This window comes from Neoarius graeffei, chromosome 2 (genome assembly GCF_027579695.1).
Source record: "Neoarius graeffei isolate fNeoGra1 chromosome 2, fNeoGra1.pri, whole genome shotgun sequence".
Lineage (NCBI taxonomy): Eukaryota > Metazoa > Chordata > Actinopteri > Siluriformes > Ariidae > Neoarius > Neoarius graeffei.
In genome coordinates this window covers 17,046,771-17,058,826 of record NC_083570.1, presented here as the reverse complement: position 1 = coordinate 17,058,826, position 12,056 = coordinate 17,046,771, and the positions used below count along the sequence as shown (strand labels likewise).

At 46.7% G+C, this 12,056-nt stretch overlaps 1 protein-coding gene across 1 annotated transcript; it reads left to right on the top strand.

Annotated features, from left to right (window-relative positions):
* Positions 1-4,063: 4,063 nt before the first annotated feature.
* c2h1orf198 (chromosome 2 C1orf198 homolog) lies at positions 4,064-9,409 on the top strand. Its single transcript, XM_060913924.1, has 4 exons — positions 4,064-4,404; positions 5,917-5,967; positions 6,072-6,644; positions 9,039-9,409. The coding sequence occupies exons 1-4, from the start codon at positions 4,093-4,095 to the stop codon at positions 9,093-9,095; spliced, it is 993 nt and encodes a 330-aa protein (XP_060769907.1). The 5' UTR covers positions 4,064-4,092; the 3' UTR covers positions 9,096-9,409.
* Positions 9,410-12,056: the final 2,647 nt, after the last annotated feature.

The window sequence follows — 12,056 nt, the reverse complement described above, 5'->3', positions numbered from 1 at the left end:
CCAGGTTGGTGGAGAAGTTCTGCCTCAAGTGGAGGAGTTTAAGTATCTCGGGATCTTGTTCACGAGTGAGGGAAGGATGGAGCGTGAGATCGACAGGCGGATCGGTGCAGCCTCCGCAGTGATGCGGTCGCTTTACCGGTCCGTTGTGGTGAAGAAGGAGCTGAGCCAAAAGGTGAAGCTCTCAATTTACCGGTCGATCTACGTTCCGACTCTCACCTATGGTCATGAGCTTTGGGTAATGACCGAAAGGACAAGATCGCGGATACAAGCGGCCGAAATGAGTTTCCTTCGCAGGGTGGCTGGGCGCTCCCTTAGAGATAGGGTGAGAAGCACAGTCACTCGGGAGGAGCTCGGAGTAGAGCCGCTGCTGCTCCACATCGAGAGGAATCAGCTGAGGTGGCTCGGGCATCTTTTTCGGATGCCTCCTGGACGCCTCCCTGGGGAGGTGTTCCAGGCATGTCCCCCCGGGAGGAGGCCCCGGGGAAGACCCAGGACACGCTGGAGGGACTATGTCTCTCGGCTGGCCTGGGAACGCCTCGGTGTTCTTCCCGAAAAGCTGGCCGAGGTGTCTGGGGAAAGGGAAGTTTGGGCTTCCCTGCATAGACTGCTGCCTCCGCGACCCGGTCCCGGATAAAGCGGAAGAAGACGAGACGAGACGATTATAAATAAATAAATAAATAAATAATATAATACATTTATTTTCCTTAATCCGCACTATTTTGATCAAAGAATACAGCAGGGCAAGCATGGCAGCAGACATTTTGATTCAAGAGAAAATTACCCAGAATTCCGTGCACTGGGGGTCTGAGGGCTCTAGAGGACCTGGTGTGAACAGAAAGAGGACTGAGGCCCCATCAAAGCTTAACTGGACCAGAAAGAGAACCCAGTCCTCTTTGTAATAAATTCACAGTGTGAACACAAAAAGAACTGAGTTCTTTTTCTGTTGGTCCACTTTTTGGTCCACTAAGGCTACGTTCACACTGCAGGCTGAAGTGACTCAAATCCGATCTTTTCGCCCATATGTGACCTGTATCCGATCTTTTATTGACAATATGAACGACACAGATCCGATTTTTTCAAATCCGACCCAGGCCGTTTGGATATGTGGTGCTAATTCCGATTCCTATCCGCTCTTTTCATATGCGACTTCAGTCTGAACCGCCAGGTCGCATTCATCTGACTTACACGTCATCAACAAGCCACAAACGTCACTATTCTGCGCTGAAGTAGGCGGTGGGTCTCTCAAAAAAGTTACAACAACATGGCGCATAATCACGGGCGCAGATAGAGGGTGGGACGAGTCATATTTAAATTCACCTCGTTCGGTCCCCCCTACTTATAGGGAGGAAAAAACGTCTATGCTGTCTTTCTTTGCATAAGGCAAACCTCACGGAAAAATCAAAAGACTAATTACCATTCGGTTTATTGAGGTGCACAGCAGTGTATAGCCTACATATAGTTGCAACAACTCACATAAAACAAAACAAAGACTGATATTCGGTTGGTTGAGCTGCGCAGACTGCACAGGTTGCGAGCTCGAGCTTGGTTGCTATGGTTACTAACAACAAGTTTGACAGGCATATCGGGGTTGGTTTGCTGGCAGCTTTGTCCCCCCTAGTTCAAAAAACATATCTGTGCCCCTGCGCATGACATCAATGCGAGGGACGCTTCGGGCTGTGAAGGTTCTGAATCTTCTCAATGGAAGGACGCAGAGGTTAGGGAGCTGATTTCCATTTGGGGGGATACAGCTATTCAAGCTAGATTGGATGGGTCATACCGCAACCGGGCGGTTTTACTTCCGTAAACACTGGCCATGCTCACTGCGTGTGACGTCGTCGTATCCTGCAGTGCGCATGCGGAACACTTTTAGGTCACTTTTCGTTCATACTGAGGATCACATACAAGTCGCATATATTTGTTAATGTGAACGACCTCACAAAAAAATCGGATTTCACAAAAAAATCGGAATTGAGCATTAAGCCTTGCAGTGTGAACGTAGCGTTAGGGCGTATTCACACCTACGTTGTTTGGTCCGGACCAAACGACCAAACGAACCAAATTTCCCTTGGTCCGGACCTTTTGGGTTGGTCTGGACCTTTTGGGTTGGTCTGAATACAAACCACCGAACTCTGGTCCGGACCAAACAAGCGGACCGAGACCGAGCTGCAAGGTCGGACTCGGTCCGGACCAAAGGAACCCTGGTGCGGACCTTTTGGAGGTGTGAAAGCAGACCGGACCTAATCTGACAGTTTTGCTTTTTTGTACCTCGGGAGCTTCCGTCGTTTGTCGAGCATTATGGGAAACAGAGTCTTGACACTCCACTGCAAAGTGCAAACACTGTTTCGGTTGTCAAGGGAACCTTACAACAGTCGTTCAGTCATTCAGACCAGTGGTAGGCTGGACTACAGAGTACAAAAAATGAGTAGGGGGCAAACGTGGGCCGAGGAAGAAACGCGTACCCTTGTGGATATCTGGGCAGATGTCCACATATCTGAGCTTTTGGAGAGAACACACAAAAATGCCGACGTGTTTGCTGTATTCAGTGAGAAAATGAAGGAGAAGGGGTTCACGCGCTCCCCAGAACAATGTCGGCTAAAAGTGAAGAAACTCCGTCAGACCTACATTAAAATCAGGGACATTCTTTCAAAAAGGGCAGTACTAGCGACTTGCGTGAAGAGCCAGAACTGTCACAACATGATGTGCGCTCATCAGCGCTATCCTCCGTGACTACTTTTGAACTTAACGCTTTGTGCGCATGTCGTCTCTGACCAATAGCTGAACGACCTCAGGGCGCGTGGCTTTTGCCGCTTTTCCATTACCAACGCGGCTGAGTTGGGCTGAGTCGAGCTGAGCGGGGCTGTTGGAGTTGCATTTCGACTACAACCGCGCTGAACTGTGCTGGCTGGAAGTGGGTGGACACATTGGGTGGAGTTAGCGAAAGTGGGTGGACGTCACGTGATGTCATTAAGCGGCGCAAACAGTGACATCAGTGATCTTTTAAGCGGTAGTCTCACGACCCGGATAGTAAACAATAAACATGGAGGACATGGAGTCGTTAGTGTTGCTGGTCTTGGTGCTGTGGCTTGTTGTCACCGACAACGCCAACAGATACTGGCAAGAGCGTATAGATGAGGCGAGGCGCATAAGGCTTCAGAAATTCTCGTAATTCGTAATTCTTCTTCTTCCGGGTTTACGGTGTTTACAGATCCCAGCGTGCTCGCGGGGCGTGTGTGGGCATGTGAGGACACTCCTCCTCACCAATCAGTGCACAGGGGAGTGTCTGCTCACGCCCCCAGCCTCACTCAGCTCGGTTTGGCTCGCTTCAGCCCCACTCCAAAACCGTGCGAGTTTTGGGTGCTAAGCAGGGCTGAAGCGAGCTGAGTCGTGCTGTTCTGAAGTAGTCGAAACGCGAGCCGTGTCGGGCTGAAGTGAGCTGAAGTGAGCTGAAAAAGGGTAGTGGAAAAGGGCCATAAGTTGACAGATTTTGGTCCGCTTACTAAAATGTACAGTGTGAAAGCGAACTGCACCAAAATGAAAAAAAAAATTTGGTTCGGACCAAAGCAAGTGAACTATCGAACTATCCTGGTCTGAATACACCCTTAAAGAGGACTGAGTCTGGTTCCTTTAAAGGGGACCAGGTGTGAAAACACCCTTAAGCCCCGTCCACACGATCATACATTTTTGTATGTCACATGACCCGAATTAACAATCTGATTGGTGGATGACCCAAAATGTTGTAAGATGTTGTGAACATTTGTTGGAAAGTAGAAACACGATTCTAAAAATTTGAACAACGTCATACAAGTATGACGTTGTTCAAGTTTGTTGGGAAAACCGTCCACACGATTATACATTTGTATGACGATGTCCATGGACAAATGTATGCTCGTGTAGACGGGGCTTTACTGTTGATTAATTTCCGCTGAGTCATATCCCGTCCCGGAAGACCTGAAAACAGGAAGTGGGAAGAGGAATCTGGGCGTGGTTGCCATGCGTGGATTTCAGCCGTAGCCCCGCCTCCTGAGCTTGGTATTGACGTCACTGAGTGTTGTTTTGGGTTGCCCCGCCCCTCATCCTCCAGCTGAGGAGAAAATGGCCGCCACGGCGATGGACGGCGCTGCGGTTGATTCGCGGCTCACCGAGTCGAAAAAGTACGAGTATTTCAGCTCCATCAACTCCATGGCGAGGAAGATAATGCAGGAACGAGAGAAGATTAAGGAGAAGTACGGCTCGGCGTGGGAGGACATGTCTCCGGCCGAGCAGGACACGGCTATCGACGACGGCATGATGGAGCCCAGGATCCGCGCGCGCTACGCTATGCACCGGATGGACCGTGAAGAAGCCGTGTGTTATCCCAAAATGCTGATCCAGACCGGCCAGAAAATCGTCCATTTCGGAGAGGAGGTCGGTGTTACTCTTACTTTATGTTCGGTTTGTTTATTTGTTTGTTTACTCGTGTGTCAAGTTTGCTTTTGCGGGTTTTGACAGCTTGGCTGTATCTCAAATGCCTTAGTGCTGGATAACGAGTGCACTATGTAGGGCGGAGTATTTATTCTTCCTGTGTACTATATAGGGCACCTACGTAGTGTGGTTGGAGGTATTTGGGATTGAACCATACGCTAAGCACAGCACAACACATCACTGTTTCAAAGTATTGATTTTTTTTTTTTTTTGCTTTGCTGTACTGTTAATCATTTTCAAAATGGCGGCATTGTTATTTAAACCTCATCTCATCTCATTATCTCTAGCCGCTTTATCCTGTTCTACAGGGTCACAGGCGAACTGGAGCCTATCCCAGCTGACTACGGGTGAAAGGCGGGGTACACCCTGGACAAGTCGCCAGGTCATCACAGGGCTGACACATAGACACAGACAACCATTCACACTCACATTCACACCTACGGTCAATTTAGAGTCACCAGTTAACCTAACCTGCATGTCTTTGGACTGCGGGGGAAACCGGAGCACCCGGAGGAAACCCACGCGGACACGGGGAGAACATGCAAACTCCGCACAGAAAGGCCCTCGCCGGCCACGGGGCTCGAACCCGGACCTACTTGCTGTGAGGCGACAGCGCTAACCACTACACCACCGTGCTGCCCTTAACAAAGTTTGTATGGGGGGGGGGAAAAAATAAATAGGGGTCAAAGACTTTTGCACAGGACTGTAGATCTTTCAATATGAAAAGATAAACTTCATATCTTCATGCCACCGTGTAAAATTCTTTATATTATATGGACACATCCCCCCCCCAAAAAAATATACATGCAAATTAATCAAAAGAATTTTTAAATTTTGAACCGGTTTGCCAAGTCAGCAGGAAAACACTGGGAGTGACGTCACCGGAGTGAAATATCGGGAATTATTATTATACACACAGGACGCTTTTTCCATGGAATAAAAACGTGTTCTATTCCCTTCTAGCGGACACAGGGAGAACATGGAAACTCCGCACAGAAAGGCCCTCGCTAGCCACAGGGCTCGAACCTGGACCTTCTTGCTGTGAGGCGACAGCGCTAACCACTACACCGCCGACGATGATAATCTCATTCATCTCATTATCTCTAGCCGCTTTATCCTGTTCTACAGGGTCGCAGGCGAGCTGGAGCCTATCCCAGCTGACTACGGGCGAAAGGCGGACACATAGACAACCACTCACATACGGTCAATTTAGAGTCACCAGTTAACCTAACCTGCATGTCTTTGGACTGTGGGGGAAACCGGAGCACCCGGAGGAAACCCACGCGGACACCATGCAAACTCCGCACAGAAAAGCCCTCGCCGGCCACGGGGCTGGAACCCGGACCTTCTTGCTGTGAGGCGACAGCGCTAACCACTACACCACCATGCTGCCGCCAATGATAATAATGTGCTTAAAATTATATTCTTGAGGAATAACTTTTCTTTCTTTTCTAGGATCTAACTTGGCAGGATGAACATTCTGCGCCCTTTTCTTGGGAGACCAAAGTATGTAGGCCGCAGTGACTAAAAATAATCATCTGGCCCACATACTAACTAACCAACATGATGATTTTTTTTCTCTGTCTCTCTCTCTCTCTTCCTCAACATAGAGTCAGCTGGAATTCAGTGTGATCACCGGCCCTCAGGAGCCCATCTCGTCTCAGGTGTCCGAATCCAAACCCAGAACATCTCAAAGCAGCAAGCTGCCTGGGATCGAGGGCTCGGGATCGGTGCGGCGTGACGAGGAGTCATCTTTCTGGAAGCTAAGCGCCGAGAGGTCACGCCTGGAGGGCGAGAAGGCGGATTTCCAGTCATTCACGCCCAGCCAGATAAAGTCTCTGGAGAAAGGTGAGAAGCCGCTGCCTTCGTACCTGAGGTCCGACTCTGGATCCAAGGAAGCGCAGGAACCTGCGGCACCGCGTCCTGTCAAACCGAGAGTGTCGAAACCGCCGGCTCCTCCTCCTCCTGCCCCGATCAGCTTGACTCAGACACCTCTGAGTGTTACGGCACCCGCTGCACCGCAAGGAGGCTGGGAGAGAGCTCAGAGCACGCTCCCGGCCGTCAGCAGCGCACTCGAGGATGATGTGTTCAGTCCCGGCTTGGGCACCAAAACGCCGTCGGAGCCGACGAAAGACAAAGAGAAGGACGATAACGTGACAGCTGGAAGTCCCACCTTTTCACAAGTAACACATTTTACAAGCTAGGGGCATCCTTAAAAAAAAATTCGTTTCCTGTCCACCGGGTGAGCAAAAAAATTTTCAGTCGGGAGGGAGGGATTTTTTTTTTTTTTATTATATATGGATGGATGAGAAATCGCAATGCTGTGTTTGCTTTTTCTTTCAGTACTTTTTTATTACAAAAGCAGACACATTTAATAAAATGACAGTTTAATCAACTGAAACTTGTACAAAAACTTTAAGTTAGCATTTTAAACGCTAACTGCAACATTTGCAAAACTTTTACAAAAGGTACTTAAAGGCCCAATCCCAATTCTAATTTCTACCCCTCCCCCTTCCCCTCCGCCTTCCCCTTGGCCCTTCCCCTTGAAATTGAGCTACAAGGGATAGGGCTTGAAATTCAACCCTTACGTATTGGGATAGCCCTTCAACGATCGCATACGTCATCGCGTACCTCCGTCAGCGTTTACGTTAGCAAAACGCGACCAAATGCGTCATTGGCTGCGACCAGCCGCTACAGTCAGAGCCAGAACAGAAATCTCTGCTGGCAGGGTGTGATTTGTTAACTAACACCACTGAATGGGATATCTTTGGCGCTTCGTGCACCACATCCGACAGAATGAGGTGTCAGAACACTCATGTAAACAATAAAAGCGAGAATAACAGAACAAAACGTACGCAGTCAAGCAACCGAAAACAATACTCACTCCCAAAGCTTTTTAGCAGCAGCTTGGATTTCAGAAATCGCTGCTCATTCTCAGCTCGAAAGCGAATCAAGCGGCGTGTTTCCTCTGGATAACAACTTAAAACACGTAAATAATGGAGAAAATACATTTATGACAATCTTTCGCCGCGGGAACCGCCATCTTTCTGAAATCCGCATGAAATCTCGCTGAAATCCGCATGGCATTGTGGGAAATCACTCAAACCCCTTCGTTCGGAGTCTGCTCCAGGAAAATCTCCGTTTGGAGGGGTACAGAAGCCCTACCCCTTCCCCTACCCCTCCGCGTTAACTGGGATTGGGATACCCCTACCCCTTCACGTGAACGTGCAAAATGGAGGGGAAGGGCCAAGGGGTTGGTCCAAGGGGTGAAATGGGATTCGGCCAAAATGTCCGACACACGGACTTTTTGTAGTTCTAAATCGAGCGTTAGGCCGAGTTCGGATGAAATTACACTATTAAAATGATCACTGAATGATCTGTTTTTCTGAATCTTTACTATTTTGGTGTTCGCTAGAATACCATTTTGCGATTTCACACTTAAGCAAATGTTTGAAAACTCCGGATCTCCTTCCTTCATGGTGGCTGCCATTTTTTTGTGCCGCACGGCGCATGCGCAGAGCTGATTCGACAGGGCTTTCCACAAGCCAGACAGCCGACTACACAATTAAGTCCAGCCGGCTACTTTAATGACTATATTATTTTTGTAGCCCACAGGCTCAAAGTATTCATTTTCGATTTTAATAAAATTAAATGTTTATCTAACGGACTGACAATAATGTCAAACTGAACCGCACTCATTTAAGTTGTGATTCGCGCTGTTTGTACCGATAATAACCACAAATTCCCCGCAGGCTTCGTTGATCAGGGGAGAGTAACTCATCCGCGGCCCCGACATGCGGTGTGTGCGCGCGCACTCGGCGGAGGCAGTAGTGTGTCGGAGGGAACAGAAGCAGAGATGACGCTTATTTTGTCTCCGGTAAACCAGTCTTCTCTCGTTCAATTACGTGCTGGCATCAAAAGACGCCGTTGGTTGTAAATGAACCCAAACTGAGTGGTTGGAGTGGATTTTCATACACAAATGGAGAAATGTTGGCTGAGTGTTTGATTGTGTCGCCCCACTGCAGACCGTTGTCGTTGTTAATTCATAGCATGCTCAGCTGCGTGAATGTGTCATGCACCGAAAATAAGAGATTTACAAGCCAGGAACGCCTCATGATGCAATACGCGAGAAAAGAAAGAAGATTTACTGCCATTTTACTTTGTATTTGAGTAAAGTGAATAAATAAATGGTCTGTGGAAAATACATTTAATCCTGGGAACTGCGTGCACAGGAGTTTATTTTGTGTTTACTCCCCCCCGGCTGGCTACTTATTTGTCATGGCTGGCTAGTACGAGCCTTAGTGGAAAGCCCTGGGAATGCGCAAATGTCAGGTTCCAGTTTAGATTTACGAACCCGAAAAAATGTCAAAACCGGCGTTAAAAAAAAAAAAATTTCAACCGCACAAACGGCACTCACCCGGCCGGTGGACCGGAAACCGAACATTTTTTAATAATGGCCTAGTGCATTGTAACAGCGCATCCTGAAACATACTCTCCGTCATTCTATAGAAGTAAAAATGTATTTGAGAACGCCACGACTTAAACGTTTTCTTTTTCTTTATTGATCTGTATTGCAGTACAATACGAGCAGCGCCATCCTGAAGACTGGCTTCGACTTCTTGGACAACTGGTAACATCTGGACCGGACGTGACCTCAAGCATCTGGATGACCATCCTTCCTCCATCACACACAAACAACAACAACAATGCCGTTCTAGATAAACCCACATCTTTCATAAAGCTACAATTAGTATATCCTAGAGCTGAACTGCTGCATGCAAACTAATCAGTGTTGCTCTATTTTAAGGAACAAAGACACATTCGGTGCCCGAAGTTTGCTTTCGCTTTCATATGGAAGCGTATAGCGACCAGATTATCACAAATCCTATGGAATCAATTTTGTGCCAAAATGTTCATACAATACTTTTGAAATATCAAACAAAAACGGCAAATCAAAATACAAAAAAACAAAAGTCAATTTTTTTTTAGACTGGCAAACAAATTATTCATGTAATCGTGCAAAATATCAGTCTATTACTCTTCAGAAACCTTTTATTTTTGTTCCGCATCTTTCTCAGTGGGGCGGCACGGTGGTGTAGTGGTTAGCGCTGTCGCCTCACAGCAAGAAGGTCCGGGTTCGAGCCCTGTGGCCGGCGAGGGCCTTTCTGTGTGGAGTTTGCATGTTCTCCCCGTGTCCGCGTGGGTTTCCTCCGGGTGCTCCGGTTTCCCCCACAGTCCAAAGACATGCAGGTTAGGTTAACTGGTGACTCTAAATTGACCGTAGGTGTGAATGTGAGTGTGAATGGTTGTCTGTGTGTCAGCCCTGTGATGACCTGGCAACTTGTCCAGGGTGTACCCCGCCTTTCGCCCGTAGTCAGCTGGGATAGGCTCCAGCTTGCCTGCGACCCTGTAGAACAGGATAAAGCGGCTAGAGATAATGAGATGAGTTGAGTTGTCAGTTGTCTTTCTCGGTTTTGTTTGACGTAATTTATTTTGGTTGCGATTCCAGCTTTCTCGTTTGCGCTCCCTGACTTTTTGCTTGCAGTTTTGGCACAAACTTCACGTGTGGGTGGGCTGTCCAGGAATGCATTCCCATTGGCTAACTTGTGTTTGACTGACAGCTCCGCTCAGCCATTCCCTACTTGGATTCTGGCGGACTGTTTGACGAGTGACCGATCCATTGACGGTAAACAAGGATCGAGTGGACTTCAGTGGCGACTATGATACTGAATTAATTCAACAAAGTGTAAATTCAATATCATAGTCGCCACTCAATCCTTGTTTACCGTCAACGGATCGGTCACTCGTCAAACAGTCCGCCAGAATCCGAGTAGGGAATGGCTGAGCGTAGCTGTCAGTCAAACACAAGTTACCCAATAGGAATGCATTCCTGGACAGCCCACCCACACGTGAAGTTTGTGCCAAAACTGCAAGCAAAAAGTCAGGGAGCGCAAACGAGAAAGCTGGAATCGCAACCAAAATACATTACGTCAAACAAAACCGAGAAAGACGCGGAACAAAAATAAAAGGTTTCTGAAGAGTAATAGACTCAGATTTTGCACGATTACACGAATAATTTGTTTGCCAGTCTAAAAAAAAAAATTTGACTTTTTTTGTATTTTGATTTGTCGTTTTTGTTTGATATTTCAAAAGTATTGTATGAACATTTTGGCACAAAATTGATTCCATAAAATCCTGATTTATTATATTTAAGAATTATTCACAGAGCCTGAGGCGGATAATTGTTTTCGAACAAATACACAGGCGATTATTTAAACGTAACGTGTACAGACTCGGCGTAGACAAAATAAATCATTCCACTTTGTTTAAATAGTTCTAGACCAAACTTCGTAGCATCTTTAGTGCTTTTAAGAACAGCACTTTCTTTCAAAGCGACTTGGCTGCCAAGTCGTTCGCTGTGATTTATCGAGAAATAGTCTGACTTTCTCGACCAATCAGCGCACGAATTTCTATAATCGCTTCCGTATTTATACTAAAATCTATGATCATACCTTTTAAACCGTGTGTGTATATGTGACGACGATGCTAAAGTGGTAGCTATAACCTACACAAGCTAACTTCAGACACCGAATTGTTTATTAACTGGAGGAAATCCGTGCCCAAGAATATAATCGTGCCTCCAGTCATGTCAGTAAATAAAACATATCGGAAATAATGCATCGTACTGATTGTAGCGTTAAATCCAGTCGCCAAACTGAGCAGAGAAACATGAATGTATTCGCGATACAGCAATAACACATGGGTAATGATGGGTCTGGACAGGATAAGGTGCTTAAGGAAAAGGTGACTTCAAAAAAGGTGTGCGAGATGCTAACTAGACTGCATTAGCTTGCCGGCATGTTAGCATTTTAGATAAATACTGTCATGAGGCTATTCTGACGTTGTGCCTTTCTCTCTCTCTCTCTCTGTGTAACTTCTTTTCCTTTTTATTCCTTATTTAGACCAGAGTACTCGTGCTGTGATGCTTTAGATAGTAGTTTATTGAAAGGAGGAAGCTGAGCGACTTTTACACTACAGTGGTTTTCTAGACTTTTTGATACACTACCTGTCATTTATGCCTTGTATCGTGTCATGATCATGTATTGCACTCATGTGACCTGTGTTAAATAATGTATTTATGAGGTCTCGGACCACGACTACATTTCGTCTCCTTCACTGAGTCTTTTTTCAAACTCATTTGTGACCAAGTTGACTCTTCGATTCGGTTCTTTTAGGTGATCGGAGAGAGCCGACTCGCATACATGAGCTTTTTTTTTTTTTTAAGAGATCAGGAAAAATAACGTTTTAAAAAAAAATAGTAGTAGTATCACTCATAACATCGCAAACTTGTCCGGTTTAGGAAAAAGTGTCAGACTCGACACTTCTGAACGAATTGAATCAAATGATCTGATTCATTGAATTCAGAAAGAACTGGAATTCCTGTCAGTTTTATACAGAGGTGGATAAAGTACCAAACTTCGTTACTTAAATCAAAGTACAGATCTCATCTCATTATCTGTAGCTGCTTTATCCTGTTCTACAGGGTCGCAGGCGAGCTGGAGCCTATCCCAGCTGACTACGGGCGAAAGGCGGGG

Coding starts and splice junctions, on each gene's coding strand:
- c2h1orf198 (XM_060913924.1), top strand. CDS start 4,093: ATGGCCGCCACGGCGATGGACGGCGCTGCGGTTGATTCGCGGCTCACC. Junction 4,405..5,916: donor TCGTCCATTTCGGAGAGGAG/GTCGGTGTTACT, acceptor TTTCTTTTCTAG/GATCTAACTTGGCAGGATGA. Junction 5,968..6,071: donor CCTTTTCTTGGGAGACCAAA/GTATGTAGGCCG, acceptor TCCTCAACATAG/AGTCAGCTGGAATTCAGTGT.